This window comes from Scheffersomyces stipitis, chromosome 3, assembly GCF_000209165.1.
Source record: "Scheffersomyces stipitis CBS 6054 chromosome 3, complete sequence".
NCBI lineage: Eukaryota > Fungi > Ascomycota > Pichiomycetes > Serinales > Debaryomycetaceae > Scheffersomyces > Scheffersomyces stipitis.
In genome coordinates this window covers 992,314-1,010,562 of record NC_009043.1, presented here as the reverse complement: position 1 = coordinate 1,010,562, position 18,249 = coordinate 992,314, and the positions used below count along the sequence as shown (strand labels likewise).

At 41.1% G+C, this 18,249-nt stretch overlaps 5 protein-coding genes across 5 annotated transcripts; 2 read left to right on the top strand and 3 right to left on the bottom strand. All coding sequences in view use genetic code 12, as the record gives it.

Moving 5' to 3' along the window:
- Window positions 1–607: 607 nt before the first annotated feature.
- PICST_30813 (predicted protein) lies at window positions 608–1,537 on the top strand (the record flags this gene model as incomplete). The annotated part of the gene is made up of 1 exon (XM_001383785.1): window positions 608–1,537. One exon carries the CDS (start codon window positions 608–610, stop codon window positions 1,535–1,537), a length of 930 nt encoding a protein of 309 aa, XP_001383822.2.
- A 411-nt stretch (window positions 1,538–1,948) lies between these two features.
- PICST_43698 (predicted protein) lies at window positions 1,949–3,805 on the top strand (the record flags this gene model as incomplete). The annotated part of the gene is made up of 1 exon (XM_001383784.1): window positions 1,949–3,805. One exon carries the CDS (start codon window positions 1,949–1,951, stop codon window positions 3,803–3,805), a length of 1,857 nt encoding a protein of 618 aa, XP_001383821.2.
- A 106-nt stretch (window positions 3,806–3,911) lies between these two features.
- PICST_43597 (predicted protein) lies at window positions 3,912–6,095 on the bottom strand (the record flags this gene model as incomplete). Its single annotated transcript, XM_001383441.1, has 1 exon — window positions 3,912–6,095. The coding sequence occupies one exon, from the start codon at window positions 6,093–6,095 to the stop codon at window positions 3,912–3,914; it is 2,184 nt and encodes a 727-aa protein (XP_001383478.2).
- A 1,512-nt stretch (window positions 6,096–7,607) lies between these two features.
- Window positions 7,608–9,873, bottom strand: PICST_67329 (predicted protein). Its single transcript, XM_001383440.1, has one exon. The coding sequence runs from the start codon at window positions 9,848–9,850 to the stop codon at window positions 7,715–7,717; it is 2,136 nt and encodes a 711-aa protein (XP_001383477.2). The 5' UTR covers window positions 9,851–9,873; the 3' UTR covers window positions 7,608–7,714.
- Window positions 9,874–11,899: 2,026 nt separating this feature from the next.
- Window positions 11,900–13,618, bottom strand: PICST_30809 (predicted protein; the record flags this gene model as incomplete). Its single annotated transcript, XM_001383439.1, has 1 exon — window positions 11,900–13,618. The coding sequence occupies one exon, from the start codon at window positions 13,616–13,618 to the stop codon at window positions 11,900–11,902; it is 1,719 nt and encodes a 572-aa protein (XP_001383476.1).
- Window positions 13,619–18,249: the final 4,631 nt, after the last annotated feature.

Sequence of the window (18,249 nt, the reverse complement as noted above, 5' to 3'; positions counted from 1 at the left end):
GTCCTTTTCAATTGCTGCAACATCTATAGGATACCCGTTAGGTATAGTGTCTGAGCCTGAGCCGGCTTGTAAGTTGGGGATGGTCTGCGACTTTCTTCCACGGCCACCCAACTGGGAAAAGAGCAATAGTATCACTATGGCTGCCACCAACTTCAACCTCTGTTTAAAGAGGACCTTGAGCAATGACATAACTGGTTATATGGGTAGGTTATGTATATGCTAGGTATGTATAGATATAAAACAAGTGAAAATGAAGTAACGTTATCGTTTTGAGTGAAGACTGAAAATTAATTGTAACACCTACACGAATCTGCTAGTGGTCGCGTCAACATGTCGCACGAATAAATAGGCGTGAATCTTGGTGTTTGTGTAAGGGTTTTTTTGACGTGGAGGAGAGACAAAGGAGTAGATTTTATGGTTGTGGTCGTTGATGTTAATGTATATAGACACGAGAGTGAACGAAGAGCTCCATGGGTCTATCTATGAATGAAGAAGGTAAAAATCAGAAAGATCGACAACATCAATTCAAGAATAAATCGATCGGCGATCAGATTGTTTAAGTAGTTATAAATAGACATACACCTGATATATAGATAGTCATAATAGAATGACGCTATCCACGGATGTGAAACGGTCCGAACCCTTGGAGATCAAATTATTTGGCGAATCCATCCAGCACTCCAGGGCCCCGTTGCTCCTCAACTACGTCTTCTCCAAGTTGGGCTTCAATTGGAGGTATGGCTTGTTGGACAGCAGTGATATTCCCGAGTTCGAACGGTTCTTGTACTCTGAAAGCTGTGCTGGCGCAGCTGTTACAATGCCCAACAAGGTCAGGATGTTCGATAAGGTGAATACTGTGGACGAATCTGCCAGAGTAGTAGGAGCCATCAATACAATCTACTTGCGAAACGACAACGATGGGAACAAATTATACATTGGTACTAATACAGATACAATAGGCATCAGAGATTCATTCTTACTAAATGCCAAAGGTATTGTGGCCACATCGAAGAAACTAGCAAAACCCGGATTGGTGTATGGTGGAGGAGGTGCATGCCGTTCAGCAATATATGCTTTGCACGAATATTTCCACTGCTCCACTATATATGTGGTCAACAGATTTGCTCTGGAAGTGGAAGCGGTACGCGAATCAATGGTTCTGGCAGGTTTCCAAGGTAAAATTGTCCATATAGAGAGCCCAGAACTGGCACAAGCCGTGGAATCGCCATTGCTTATAGTGAGCACCGTTCCGGATTTTGCACCCATTACTGAGGAAGAGCTTTTGGCCAGAAAAACAATACAAGTTTTTCTAGAGTCGAAGACGAAAGGCACTATTCTTGAGATGTGCTACCATCCCAAGCCATCCACAAGACTTTTCAAGGAGTTCGAGGCTAGTGGTTGGAAAGTGATTTCAGGCATCGAAGCCATGATCTACCAGGGTCTTGCCCAGCTGGAGTTGTGGACTGGGACCACCCTTCCGGAGAGTAGCATTAGGGAGACAATAGAGTATGTCTACAAGATAATCGAAAAAGAGTAGTCAGATTAGCATAATACTCTTTTTCGTATTTTCACTACAAGAAAACTCAATATTGAAAGCCATTTTGTTTCATTCTACTACTATACACCATGTCGTAACCGAATAGTTTGTGCTTTCCTCTTATATCTACATGCAATATAAACAAATACGTTTAGCTAAGACCTTAATTGCAATGCCCATATCTTCATCTATACTTCTTATTCTTAAGTCCTTTCGCAGCCATCACCCCGTGTTTCGGAACTGCGCTAAACACCTATTTTTTAGCGCAGGCTATTTTTCAGTCCTGGCCACTAGCCTCACTTATCAAGACTTAATCTTCTTACTAAAAAGTCAGCGGAATTCCTCTCAATGCTGAGAATTGTTCTGCGTAGTTTTAGAAACTCGTTGATATCGTTCAGAAGATCACACACCATGAGTAAATTATCGGAATTGCCAAAGACTTCGTCTTTTTCAAGCTATATAGAACCAGATGGGAAGATCGCCTCTACGGAAGTAGCTGCGAAGAATGAAGATGGCATTATCAATAAACCAAGAATACTCTCGTCAGGAGGATTTTCCTATTCGTTGCCCGAGTTGAGAAAGGAGTATCGATTCTTGACTGCTAACGAAGCGGCCTTGAACGATCTTGGACTTGATCCGGAACAAGTCAACGATAAAGAGTTCCAAGAATTAGTCAGCGGAGAATTCTACCTAATGTACAAAGATACGTTTCAAGATAAAGGTTATCCATTTCCATACTCCCAGGCATATGCTGGCTGGCAATTTGGTCAATTCGCTGGACAATTGGGCGACGGAAGAGTGGTGAACCTCTTTGAAGTGCCGAAAGCAAAAGTGCAGTCAAATAATAGGCACAAGTATGAAGTGCAATTGAAGGGCTCTGGTAAGACTCCGTACTCGAGATTTGCTGACGGAAAGGCTGTTCTCAGGTCTTCTATTCGTGAATACATAATCTCTGAGCACTTGAATGCCATTGGAATCCCAACCACCAGAGCTTTGTCGCTCACGTATCTTCCTGCTACTTACGCCCAGAGACATGCTGCCGAGAAATGTGCCATTGTGTCTAGATTCGCTGAGCTGTGGATCAGGTTGGGCACGTTCGATCTTTACAGATGGAGGGGCGATAGAAGTGGTATAAGGAAGTTGAGTGATTATGTCATTGATGAGCTCTTCACTGTAGAGGGTACTAAATTCTGCAACTTTGAAAACCTTCTCAGGGAAAAGTCTGACTTCTTTGATAACACTACCGAATCACTCGGTGAACTAACTGACTACGATAAAATGTATTACGAAACTATAGTGAGAAATGCCACTACCACGGCTCTCACACAATCCTATGGGTTCTTGAATGGAGTCTTGAATACTGATAATACTTCTATTCTTGGCTTGACAATGGACTTTGGTCCTTTCTCTATCATGGACAAGTACAGTCCAACGTACACTCCCAATTCAGAAGACCACGAACAGAGATACGGGTACCGTAATACTCCTACGGCAATCTGGTGGAACTTAACCAGATTAGGTGAAGACTTGGCTGAATTGATAGGTGCCGGTTCCAAATTGTTATCTGATCCTAAATTTGAAAGAGGCGAAATAGATAAGGATTGGGAAGATGCAATTATCAAGAGAGCTACTAAAATAATAGAAATAGGTGGAGATGTATACCAATACGCATTTACCAAGAAGTATGTGGAAACTTTCTTTGCCCGTTTGGGTATATCGCCAAAGATAATAGACTACACAAATATTGATAAGCACAACGTCGAGTTGATTGCACCCTTGCTTGAAGTGCTATACAAAGTCAAATGTGACTACAATAAGTTTTTCTTAATATTGCAGGACCAGAAATTTGATGCTGAGAACTATAACCCCGACGCAATTGCCGATAATATTTTGGCTCCTTCTTATGACGAGAATGATAACAGATACTCTAAAAAGGAATTGACCGATGAAATTAAAAGCTGGTTAGGGGTATACCGTGCACATTTGGAAGAGTCTCGGGCAATAGATCCTACCTTCTCCCGCTTAGAAAGCAAGAAGTATAATCCTGTGTTCTTGCCCCGCAACTGGATTCTCGACCAGGTTATTGCCCATGTTCAAGATTCGGGTGCTTACGACTTGTCCTACTTGAAAAAGTTAGAGAGGATGAGTTTCTATCCATTTGATTCCACTAAATGGGGTGATGACTTGAAAGAGTTGGAACAATCATGGTTGCTTCAGGGAGACAAAGGAGAAGATTATTCCATGCTACAATGCAGTTGTGCCAGTTAGAATATAATTTTATTATTATACATCAAATAGGCATATGTTTCTATAGGTATCTCTATTCTGAATTATACTATGTACATATTTTACCATTGCCGGAATGATACTGACTTTATTTCTGAACCACGACTGGAATCTTTATCCTCACAAGTTCGTTGTTGGTCAACACCAACATTACCTTAATTTGGTACATTCTGGCCATATAGCAAGATTGAAAGTTTGGAACCAAACAGTATTTGTCGTAAGCCTTGGCACCGACTGGTTCTTTCACACCCTTCAATGAAGCAGAGGCCAAATTGATCTCCAAGTCAAAACTCTTCTTGAAACCATTTATCTTGCTGTCAAGTTTCCAAGGAATTGCTAAGAGAGACTTCGGTTCGGCTTCTACGAGTTTTCCATTTTGTACAACCTTCAAGTCGGGGACATTCAAGTTAATGGATTTCTCTCGTAATTGACAAAGCGATTTGATATCGTTGATTAATTGGAGATCTACCTTAAAGTTGTCAGAACCTAAAGTTTTGATGAGGTTGTATAATTCAACAGATTGCTCCTGAATTGGTTTGACAATGTTGTTGGTGATGTTGTCAGTGTCAATTACTGACATCTTCTCCAAGGTATTTGGGGTCTGGGGACTGTTGTAGATTGCATCGTGGTCAAATTCAAACGGAATTGGATATTTCTCAGTTTGAACTGTAATGGCGGCCAAATCCACTAAAATAGCCTTTATTTCAGGCAATTTCTTTGGGTCAATGCCACTAATGGAAGGCAAAATTACAGAAAAATCAAGAGGAACCTTCAACCGCCATGAGTCCGTGAGTTCTTGGCTCACTTCTTGACAACATCTGAACTTTACAGGGCTGATGTAGTCGATGAAATGAGTTACCTTTGGAGTTGTCAAACTCAATGTGCCAATGATTTTGCTACCGCCTGTAAACGACTTCTTCGTCAAAGGCGCCAACACTTCGTAATTCTCCACCACTTGCATTTGAGGAAATTTAACGTCTCTAGGAAGAGCACGATACTGTTGCTTACACTTAGCCAACTGCAATTCACTTTCTGATATCTTCCTGGAAATGTCCACTGAACCATCGTAGTCTCCTGTCTCGATGGTCTTAAGCAATTCCTTTCCCAATTCAATTTTTTCTTTAATTCTGTTATATAAACTCTGTCTTATGATCTTTGTTTCCAACTTCTTCATCTTTAATTCGTTTTCTGTCATTCTAGTGGATTTCTTGACAAGTCGCATGAGACCAGCTTTTTCCTTTAAAATCATATACTCGTCACCAGTAGCGTTTATAATCTTGGTGCTATTATTAGCTTCAAATGTCTTATCAACATCATACTTGGACTTTCTACCGATGAATCTGGCTAAAACTCCATAGGCAACGGAAGTTTCAATCATGGAGAAATCTTTGATCCTATTAGCGCCAGTCTCTGACTGGAAACACTGGTATTTGGAAGTTCCCATAGAAGGTGGCAATTCTACATGGGTGCTTAGGTTGTGATCGTTGCATTCTGAGTCAAGGAGGTTGTTGGGAATCTTGAAAGTGAAAAATCTCTTGTAGCTATGATTTGGTCTGATAAGCTTATCGGGACCAAACGACAAACGTGATCCATCGCTAGGATCCACTAAGTCGGGACACGTGAATGGGTTATAGAAATCTGTTATTAACCTGTTGATATTACCATCGTTGAAAGATGCACTGAAATCAAACATTTCCAAGAATTTCTTGACTCTGACAGGCTTCTTATCCTCTTTGTTCTGAATATTAGAGATGATAATGTTTCCTTCAAATAGTACATAGAACATTTCGAAAGGAATGGGTTTTTTGGCGTTCGATTTTATAGTAACATATCCATTGATAAAGTCACCCTGAGCGTATTCGCATAACAGAGGATCGATTTCTACAGGTTCCTTGCCTACTTCCACAATATCCTTGGTGAAGTGAATGCTCATTTCTATGGCCTGAGCCGTCTTGTTATCAGTCTCGGACAAATTTGGTAACGTATGAACATTATCCAAAATCGTTTCCTGCCACGAATGGCCTTCGGCAACAATAATTCCTCCATTAAGGGTGGAGTCGCTGTTGCTTCTTGTAGAAATAGTAGCATTTCCAGGAGGGGACATGATAGATGTCATAGGAGAGTCGTTGGATCCAGTAGAAACAATAGAGGACGTAGACGAGTTCTGGTAGGCTGGAGGCTCGATGCTTTCATCTTCGGTTACGTTTAATTGTTTGGAGACGGTGTTCGTATACATTTGGTACGATGGAAGAATGGACCATAACTGGTCCATACCCTCTGAGCTTTGGGTTTCAGAGTTCAAGTCTTTTAGCTCTTCTTTGGACATTATGATATTAGAGATATAGGTCTAATTGACTGGCAGATTACTCTACTGTGAGCAGATGAGTAAAAGGAATAGAAGCGATTTGATTATGACTGTATCAAGTAGTCTCTTGATACTTGTGAATTAGTATATGATAATGAATTAGGATAACGAATTAGTTTATGATAAAAATTAGTATATGATTATGAATTAGTAAGTATGATTACTTGTGTGCTTGTACGAATAGGAGAGTCTATGATTATGAATAAATGCAAGTGCCCATGAATATATATCTACCAAGAAGTTACGAGATCGTCAAAAAGTAGATGCTGGGCTGTTTTAAGAAAATCTGCCCCAGATCTGCGACTCTTTATACAACAATTTTAGAGTAGCACACGGCAAAGGAGTCAGAATTAGAGTTTTGTAAGACGGATAATGACTAATTAGGCTAAGCATACAGTAAGACGTTGTCTGTAATCTCCGAGCGGGTCCTTGCTACCGACTGGACTTTTTTTCTACGGGCGGCTCAGGTGAATTTGTTTAATAAGACGTGATTAATAATCGTGCAAGAATGGGTGGAATTTTCTCGTAATCTGCGACTGCGATAAGATGACAAATTACTATGAGCTTTAGTAGAAGAGGAGTCGTCTGACCTTCGGTTGCGCTATCCGAAAATGTTGGTTTCGAATAGCTGATTGGCTGTTCTTGGACCTGATCCCCATGTCAGTGCCTAGAAATACGCTAACAGTGTAAACTGAAAGTCGGTCACTGAATCCACAGAATTGCACATTTTTTTCACAACTGCTAATTTAAGACGGGGAAATTGAGAGCAACAATGTACATATTGCAGATATGGCTCCACACGACTAACGCCAATGAGTCGTAACCGCAATAGAAATTTTCTCGGAAAAGTACAAAGTCAAGAAATAGAGATTGGGTTGGATTGGATTCCCCGCTATTGCCACTTTCTCTTACTACGTACTACGAGGAAATATGGCTTATTCGCTAAAATGTGTGTATATTGTACTTGCCCAGCTCTGCTATGACTCAGTGCTTAAAAACCTTCTTTCCTCTTCGATAGCGTGCATACAACAAATAAGAGCGGAACCTGCCCGATCAGATCACAAAAACAGTTGTCGACATAACCTGCATTTTGCCACACAGGGTAGTGGCTGCAACCTCTTGTTCTGAAACGTTCGATACGGCCAGCGAAAGCCTAACCTGCAATAATGTATGATTCATCCCGCTTAGAAACCACAAGCATACATAAATCATCTTGGCAGTGGCACCAGCTGCTAGCGCTGTGTAGTCATTTGTAGATAAGCTTATTTTTTGCACGCGTGCATACGAAGTCGTCTAACTGAGGGCGGCTACCGTAGGCGTCTAATTTTAGGCGTTTAAGTGAATGGAAGTCAATCCGTAGGCATAGAATACAACCAATCTTCTGGGCCACCATTGTGACTTGCTACAATTGTAATTTCTAAACCCAATGAGCCATCCCCAATATCGATGACTACCCATTTTGAACCTAATTACTTCTATATACCCAAACAAATAATAAATTACTTTAGAACTTTTAGAAATTTTTTTTAGCTGTTCTCCACAATAACTGGTACTTTGATGTAAGCGTACTGCTCGTTGTGGTAACTGAATTCCAAGCAGATCCGCACATAGTAGAGTCTGGAAAAGTGACAAGACTGGAAAGTTGGAACTAAACAATGTTCGTCGTAGCCTCCAGTCTTGCTTTTCTTAAGCTCACTTGTAGATGCAAGGTTAACCAACAAATTGAACTGGCGATTCGACTTCTCGGTTTTCTTGCTCTGCCACGTACTTAACTTGGACCCGTTGGTGGCGTTAAACAAATCACTGCCAGTGTCAACTTTAACATCTTGCACAGTCACAACGGTGCATTTTTCCTTTAATTTACATACACTTCTCAAATCAATGGCTGCACTCTTCTCCACCTGCAAAGTTTCGGTACCAATCTCCTTGCTGAGTTTGTACAATTGGGTGGCAACGTCTTTCATGGGCCTGATGATGTGTTTGTAAGAACGGTCTTCGTCACAATCACGACTGGTAATTCTATCTTTTCCAAGAATCAAATCGTAGTCAATTTCAAAAGGAATAGCACATTCGTCAGATCTCAAAGACATCATCACCAACTCGGTGCGAATAGATCTGATCTGTGGTTTGGAGTCTCCACATTGTTGGACGTCAAGAGTGACAGGAATCTTCAATGTCCAAGTGTCTAGATCTTTTGAGTTGACAGGCAGATTTCTGAATTGTTGAGGTGGAATGTATTTGACAACCACTTCGGTGTTGGGAGCATAAACACCTATAGATCCAACAGTCTTTTCGCCAGCAAAACCTCTCTTAGTGAGCTTCAAGACGTATTCACTATTATCAGCATACACTGAATAATCGGGAGAAGGGTCGTTGTATCGGTAAACTGGACTGTACGCCATTTTTGTGGTCTTAGGCTCGTCTCTCAAATATGGAGGTGGAGCCTGCTCCTTTTTAGCCCGGATCCGCTTCATTTCCTTGCCTTCTTCGACTTTCTGACGAAGATTGCTCATCAAATCGAAATAAGGTTTAACCATCAGTGAATTCTTGACATTGGGTGGAGTTTTATACTGGCCCACTACTCTAATGTAGCCTAGAGCCAGTTTTAAGGTAACCAAATCGTCGACTGAATCAGTAGCTCCATAGTCCTGTTTTCTGCCTATAAAACGGCCAACTACTCTGTAACTTATGGAAGTGTCCGTATAGGCGTGGTCGTTGACGTCAGTCTTGGATCCTAACGGGATTCCAAAACTAGGAGGCAATTGACAATGGCTAGTGGAAGGATTGTGCTGGCAGGCTGATTCCACAAGCTGATGGGGGATTCTGAACCAAAAGGGAGTGGTATATGTTGTGCCTGGCAACAATACAGATCCAGAACCAGCAAACAAGTCTGAATCAAAGAGGTTAGGATTGTAGGAGCCAGTGAAGTCAATCATTTCCAAGAATCTCTGCTCGTGCAAAGGCTGCTTTCTCTTCCTGTACTTAGTGTATCTTGTTTCAAGTACGGTAGATGAGCCCTCCAAGGTGACGTAGTACATTTCGAAGGGAATAGGCTCGGCACCCCTATTCTCAATTATCATGTACCCCGTGACTACCAGACCTTGGTGATGTTCTTCGCCATCAGAACTGATATGCACCGACATGGTGATAGCATCGGAAATGGGATTGAAGGTACTAGTCAAGTCATACAATTTGTTTATATCATCAACTATGGATTCAAATGACGAACGGCGACGCAAGTTGGCATTCGCAGCAGTGCAATCCGCGCAGTCATACATGTTGAAATCCCCGAAACCGGCCTCGCAGCCAACTTCATTTTGGTTCTCATTTTGTAAGTGTGCGTGATTTGGTGATAATGGTGCAGGAGCAAGAGACGCAGACTCCATATCCATATGGTGGAGATGGAGGTTAACGTTGGCATCAGGCAGGGCGTCGGAGCTCGAGAAAGCCGATGATCTACGAGACGACGGTAACGATAAATACGCGCCTGGGGCTACAAGACAATTGTAGGAAGGGATTATAGACTCTGGTTCAGTGGGAAGAGCCAAATCTGGGGCACTGGAATTGCTGAAACACGATGCATTAGATGAGAAACGTGTCCGTATATGTCTCAGGTGGGCATGGCTGGAGTGAGCCAGCTGAAGAGGTAGAGTCAGTAGCATTGGAAAGTCAATTGCTAATTTAGTTGCTCTGAATAATGAAAAATAGTGAAAATTGAAAAGTTAAAGATTCACTACATACTATGATTACCTATATATATTAATAGTCAGATTCTAGCGTAACCCCGAATAGAAAAGGAATTATCATTGTTTTGGGAAAATTTTTCATCTCTAGTTCCATAATAACTAAGCAGGAGTCGTAAAGGTGGGCAGCAAGCAGTTGAAGGTATGCACTAGATCAAATACGAGCTTAGTTTCCAAAGGAGGAGAGACAATTAGCATCTAAAAAAATATCACTACACAGGTCTGCACAGCTAAGCTTACACAAGCTAACAAATGCGGAGGTGGCCGTTATAAACTAGAATCGGTGTTGACACCGGTGCCGGGGTAACAGCCAATAAACCACGATCATCTCTCCAAATGCAAACACAAACACCATGTACAGAATATAATTAAGTAAAATCCGAACCGAATGACTCATTGAGCTGGAACAGCCCTGCATGAGAAATACGTAGGCTTATAGTCAAGCTTAATATAGAAATAGAGTGAAGCAAAGGAAGTCTGGACCAGGTGGGCTAGCAGACAAGGATCTGTGCTGCGAGCACGGGTTAGCTAACTCTGACATATTGGAAGTAGATGAAACAGAAAAATTGATACGGCTTTCAACTCTTGACCCTCGTGTTAACAAAATGCTGCGCCTTCAGACACCATCTGCTTCTTTAGTGGTAGAATATCGTGATAATTTCCTATACACACCTCTTCCACATTGGGTCAAGTAGGATCCACGAATTCCGCTTTTCTGAACAAGGAAATAGGAGTACAAAGTCTGTCTGTTTAGGATTGAGATACGAAGACATGAAATACGCTTGCAAGTAAGGTCATGATGTAAAATCTCGCTATTTACGGAGTTACTAAGGCGAACCTGATCGCATCAACAATCTTGCATACTCCCTTTTGTTTCTACATGCTGAGAGCATAGTCTGGAACCACCGGTTCTGACGTCTGTTGATCGCAGGTCTCCCAAAATCATAATATTATGGTTATGCACTAACAATAAAGATTCCAGTACAGCTGGTTATTTACAATAATCTGTATATGTCATTGATAGTGGGCGATGGAAGAGATATCCGCTTTTATTTGTACTACCACTGAGGTTAAAGGGGGTGTTCAATATCCTGTATATACCAGGTAGAACCTTTTCGATCTTGAAGTTAGACGCATTGCGAAAAAATATTACCCGCTATCTCGAGATTAAACAAAAATTTGCCATCACCCATCATGCATTTTTAGTTCTCACGTGATACCACTCACACCCGAAGCTCCCATATCTGTATTGAATAAACACCGAGTCTGATTCCGTTTCCGATTCCGTTTCCGCGTCCTTGTCCTTGTACGTGTCCTTTAACCCTGTTACACCATATGCCCGTTTCCTACATTGCCTAAGAACACGACAGGTATGAGTACTTTTATATTTGACAGTATTTTTTGTCCAGCCACATTTGGTGCGAGCACCGTGACTATGGTTGCACCCAAGTTCGCACCCAAAATCTTACCCCATATTCTGCCATTGATATATTATCTATAGTGTACTTAGAAACTGCCCGGTAGCAGAGTCCATGTACTCCAATGAACTTAAACCCCAATTGGAATATCATGTCGACATATCTGATTTATAAGTCGTTTGCTCTGAAGGATTTATCTAGTACGTAATATATATGCGACCGATCAATCTTTCAAGCAACCTCCATTACAGACTCACATTGATTTTGAGCTTAGAGCACGTCAATACTTGACCATGCCATCACCTCCAACCGACCTAGACGCTCCTGCTTAGATCCCAAGTTCCAAAACTGACATGATTTTCTCAGTGTATTGTTCATTTCAAAAGTCGTTGTTCGATTCCCACAGACCTGCTAGCAACTCGTAAATGAGGTCCATTCTATGTTTGAATGTCTCGTTTAACATTTGTCAGGACATGTACTCATTGCTACGAAACTACTGAAAAGTCTAATGTATAAATCTATATTACTCTAATGTATATCTTTAATGTCTCTAACGTCCATATTTCTTCAACTCGAGGTACCTTAATCCTGGGTATGCTACTCCGCTGAATCCCATACATAACCACATGGCTATATCTCCTCCGTACGCACCGCCCATAGCCAAAGCCACAGGTCCAATCCAGTATGTCTGTGACATCCCCACAGCAGCTCCAGCAGCTCCTACAATGAAAGAGGCTGTAGCAGCAAAGCCATGTGTCAATCTGTCGTAGTCGTTCCAAATTTCAAAGTTGTAGTGTTGGTTCTTAGCACTGTTCTTAGCCATCACTATGGTTCTAGATGTACCTTCAGTTTCTTCAGACTCTGGCGGGAATTCTTTGGTAAATAAGTGCTTGAAAGCGTCTGTTCTAAAGATGATATTTTCTTCAAGCAATATTATGAAATACATGGATATCCAGTACCCGACCATAGGCAAGAAGTTACCCAAAATCGTAGCAAATTTGTATCTCCCTACAAGGGCACAGACCAAATACACCGCCGTGATCACAAAGGCCCAGAGCCAACGAGGAATACGGGAAAGAACACGTCCAGCCAATTGAATTCCAAAGGCAGCTGAGTAAGTGTTCAAGATATTGTTGGAAATCAACGAGAGGAAGATAAGAATCAACAAGAATTTTCCTCCTCCTCCCCATGGCTTGAAGGCTTCGTTCAACAAACCACCCATACCGAATTCAGCATAAGCATCGCCCCATGGCTCATAAGTCAAAGCAACATTACCGATGAGAAGACCAGCAACACCTACAAAAGTTGTGGGAATAAGAATGCCAAAGAAGGTGATACTGAAAACATGCAAATCGGGTGTGTTTTCAGGGAACAAAATGTAGTAATCAGAAGCAATGGAACCCCAAGTAGAAGTAATGGAATAACATAAAGAAAAGAAAGACAACCAATTACCCTTAAGAGTAGCATGGTCGTCTATAGGATCGTTCATGGTAAGATAAGAAAACTTCTTGGAGGCTACAACGTACAAAAGCAAGAAGGCAAAGTTTACTGGAAGTGCAAGAAGAGTTTCCACCTTCAACAACTGCTTGATACCACCAATAGCCACTGCAAGAGAGATGACAGCAATTATGACAATACCTACCACAAGAGGAATCTTTCCGTCACTGATACTGGCCAAGATTTGACCACCTACAACACAGTTCACAACAGACCAACCCATGACTCCAATGATACTGACAAGTGAAACAAGCTTGACGAACCACCAACCGAAAAGAAATCTGGCTCCCACCATTTGACGACATCCAGATCTGGGTCCCATCAATGAACAGTAGGCAGCAATGGCACAACCAAGTCCTTGACCAATTAAACCAGACACCAAAGTCTTTTTCAAACCCAATTCAAACAAAAGCGGGCCTAAATAGAAAGAAGACATCGAACTCAACCCACCACAGGCAGAAAGCCAAAGTCCTATGACAGAGATAAGTTGTTTAGTCTTATTGGTAGACCTTTCGTATGGCTGTATTCTCTCGATACCTCTAGTTTCTACTCCTAACGAGTCCAACTTCTTCGAGGCATTTGCCAAGTAGGCCCATATGCTGTTGGAGTCTTTTTCTTCTTCTTCTTGTTGTTGTACTACGACATCGTTCTGCTTGTTCTCTTCAGGTAGAGAGGATGAGGAAAAGTTTCCAGCGCGCTCTTGGACTTGTACGGATTCGCTGCTTTCTTCTGCCTTTGCGAAGACATTATTCACCTTGACGCCGTATGCCATTTGCAACGCCAATATTCCAAATTCGTAGTAAATACAGACAATATTCGGCTACAATTCAAGCGATTTCACCCTTAATCAACATAAAAAATTGTACTCCATGAAAAATTAGATCTAGTCATGTGACCATATTCTGACTCTTTTTTGCAATCAGTCATTTCAGTGCGATATAGTTCAAACCCCATCCACTGCTAGTGCGGCTATTGACTCCGTAGACTATCCTTAACTGAAGCAAAACAAAAATACGGTGCTTTTCGATGATGATCGAAGCATATTACAATCTATGGGGGAGTGTAACCCGCAACCATTTGATATCTAACATAAGAGAAACGCTCTATTGAGCTAGCCAGGCATTTTGCTTTTCAACGAAAATTCATGGTTTTTGCAATTATGTAAGTATCACGTGCTATATCATCGTAAAAAAGTTAAAAAGAAAAATGAATGTGCAGTCTAGACGTCTTCTTTAGACACCATTTCTACAAGTCCGGTATCTTGATGCCATAGGCTCTCACAGTTTTCTAAGGATATCTAGGTAATAGGTGATATCAAAAAATGCCTCTTATCTTAAGATATCTTCCATCCTTAAGTGTGGATTGAGGAATATTTATATACCACGTAGTTAATAAATTCGACTTTAATCGCAATACATTACATTCTATGCTATTGCCACAAGAATCCCTTGGATAATTATATAGTTCACTATGTCTCTGATCTTCATATTGCTTGTCATAAGAGGCTGTACTTGTCTTATAGGTCGATTCTATCTTAACGTGGTGTATGTGATCGAGTAGCCCTTTTTACTGATTTTTAAGGATACCCCAAACCATTGTAGTTAGATTGTACCTTAACAAGTGGCGGAACAATTTTGAAACCAAAAGAAGCTTCCTCTTTGTTACACATACTCTACTTTGAGAACAAAATTCGATGATAAGCTCTTCAATCGTCCATTTAATTTGCAAAGTTTATTATAAGAAGTTGATCATGCTTGTCACCTTTCACATGAAATATAAATGTCGATTGTAAATAGTTAAGAAACTAAAATAGTAATCCTGGCAAAATTGATGAATACGATTTGAGAGAATACGATTTGAGAGTAACAGTCTTTGTACGATTTGGATTTATTAGATGTATTTAGGGATCGCCGTAAGTCTAGTAAACTTCAAGTAGTTCTATTTCCAAGTTTGTGTAAATGAGTCCAAATAGATACCACAGAAACACAAGAATGTCACTTCATTAGAAGTAAACTAATTTCAAATTTTCTTTTTTTCTTAATTTCTGAAATAAATTCATCAAAAGACAATTATAAAATACTACCAAAACTGACGTAATTAGACGAAGAAAGGCGACTAGGATGCTCAAAATTGACGACTAGAATCAGAAGAAAGGTCTAATAATTTTAGTTGTAAAGTACTTCGAGCATCTGGGGATCAGTATTAATTTAGTGCGACCGAAAATTCAACCCAGCAGCTGCAACTCTCTGCCTATAGCATACCCCTTATTTCTCTTCAAGACGTCTATTGGACAATGGGCTTATCTGACTGAGCCATGCTGGCGTTCCAGGAATTTAACTTGCAAAGATAGCGGATACGTTTGGATTACTTGTTATCTACGTTTACCGAGCTATCCCTTGCATTTCCAATCCAGGCTGAAAATAGAGTTAACAATGGCCAGAATTTTTTACAAATTTAAAGTTGGTAACAAAACGATTACTGCCTCAGCAATCGGCGACAGCACTCCCTGACGCAAGCCGAGCTATGCCAAAACTGGCAATGTCGGAATCTACACATAGCCTGCGTTATTTTCGGAGTAGCAAGATAGTGTGTTACATATTATGAGCATGTGCCCTGGTTTCGCTTGTGGATACTATTTGCAATTCATATTATCGGACGCTTACTACTACACGGATTATTTGCTCAATGTCTGCCTAGCAAGAGTGGCACCATTTATAGTGAAAAACGACCAGTTCACCGCATTCGAAGGACTTCGATAAGGTTGAGACTTGATGCAGAGAATTATAATTGAGGCGCCGGACAACGTGGAGTCCAGATGAAGAACAAAAGAGAGAAACAGGGATAAGATCAACAGTAGTTACAACTACCGACTCTACCCGAATCGGCCTAGAGGATTCAACCACATTTGCCTAATATGTGTCTTTTACACATTCTAGATTGTAGTGAACAAAAACAAAGAAGTAGAAGAAACTCAAGCAATTTAGTGGGATTGTTCAAAGTCAGAGTTAACATCCCTTTATCCTAAAACAGGGGATGTAAGGCTTAAAGCATTAAGGTTTGCAAAAGCTTGCTATGTGTTAGTATTAGTTTCAAGACTTGACATTACTGGAAACAGCCAGAACTGGCTTGCACACACATCCATTTAGAGATAACAACCAAATCAGAATAGTAAGATTTTTTCACTGCGATCAAATAATGTAGATAAGTTTAATTTGAGATGCTCATCAGATAGGTCGCCCGGGTGTGCAATACTGTCTCCGTATAGTTACTAGAAAGATTACATACCATTTGCCAACAGACATAAGCAGATGCAAGTGTCTTCTGACCGAGGAAAGAAGAGAGCAGCTTAAACAGAAATTGTGCAAACAATGCTGGAAATTTTTTCTTCCTTCTATCCTCCCGAGCTGGTGCAGAAAATACGGGATGACACGCCGGGTAACCCAGGACAGGCTCAAAAAATATCTGTAGGTTCGGAGTAGGTTGCACTTACACTTTTCTTAATTTGTAGTGGCCCGCAAAAAGCAAAGAATATGATATCAGAGACAGGGCCTAAACGGGGCGGTTTACAAAATATATATATGGTCCGAAAAGTCCATGAAAAAATGGATTACACATCACAAGGATCTTCATTCTACTTATCACCTATAATACTCAGCTAGACAGGCTCGTCTGTGAAAGGAGTATCGGGTGTGATCGTTAATACATTCGTTGCTATTCTCCATCTCGTTGCTTATCATTGGAAGGTGCTCACTCCTATACTAAACGTTTTCCAGATTCCATTTTTCTCTAATTACAAATTCACAAAGTCATAGATTACAACATTCATCTTCGCTACACATATTCGGATAACCATACAGACATGATTGCCAACATAATAAGCTACAACTCGAGTCCCGTGGTGTCTTCGTACAGCGGGCAGCTTATGATATGGTCGAATTTTCTCGCTGCAACCATTCACAGCCTTGAGTCGCTTCTCACCAGCATCTGTTTCAGCTTGGTGATACTCATTAGCTTCCCCATTGTATTATTGTTTCTTATCGACGTGCTTTACTACGTCAGCTGCAAGGTCGTGAACTTGAAGACAGTGGTATTTACTTCATTGAACATGTATTCGCGGACCTGAACAGAGCTGAGATGAGCATTTAGTCTGGCTGGCCAGCAGTTTCTCATCTTTGGCACACACTTCATCTTCGTATTTATAGAGAACTGCGTCTTCGGTTTATAGCTGCTCGTAAGCAGTTGGGGGTTATTCACCAGCCTAAGTGGCTGGTTCTATTTATTACTGATAGTAGCTACTATCATGCTATCTTCGTTTTGCTAATGAAAAGGTTGATATTGCGACAAAATTATTTATTGCCCAGGCTAGGGCGTCCATTGTCAGGTATCCAGGCTTGCTATCCTATATATATTATCTCTATCTATACTTCAACAAGAGATTGAATAAAGAAATTGAATAAAGAAATCGAATGCCTAGGGCTGTAGAGCTGAACCAGAGCCTTAGAAAAGACGCAATGGCTGTACTAGATAAGACTGCTGGTCGGTATGTGTGGAACAGTAACCAGCCGTTGAGTAATATTTACAGAAGTACCCCAGAATGTGCCCAAGATGCAAATCTGTTAAATATTCGGAATTTGCGTTGCCGATCTTGTAACCCAAAATAGACATTTGTGCAACATAGATTCGCAGCTTTTTTATTCTCAACAGAGCAATCAAAACAGGAAGGATCCACGACACACAAACAACCTTGCAATAACCGCGAAATTCCGACAAGACCAATGTTCAATGGTAACGTTGTCTTGTAATCTTGCTGCCGCCATCGATGCAAGTATCTGCATGGAATACTTCTATGATGTAGCTGGAAGCCTTTTCAAAGAGCTCTCTTAAACGTGATCTTTAAGTGCAGAAAGTTCGCGACTACAATTGCAAGCTCGACTGCGATTTCGAATTGAAAGAGCCAGCAAACGGGGTTATGAGGTCTCAATGATAACATTCAAGCATGCCATGTTATAATGTTCAGATTAATATAGTCGCTAAGAATGTACAGCGGCGCCGTTCATCCTCAAATGCAATTAACCGGCATGCCTCTTAAAAGTCCTCGCCGTTTACTTTTTGGCAAGCAGAACGCTGGTCCCAGAGGACTTTGTCAATGTCTGCTCCAGTTGCCATAGTTCTCGAAGGGCCTCGCGGCCGGAGATCGGCTACGAACCAAGGCTATTGTCAAATACTTGCGCAGGGCTTATGTTGGCTTCTCCTTCCTGCACTGCACAGTTACATAATGTCTATAATTAGGAACAATACGCACCTGGCAGAAACAAACGAAAGAGAAGATCCATACTGACGTGAGACAGTTGAGGTTGGCCACTCCGTTGTGAGCCTGGTAACTTCTTACTACAGTCGCCAATT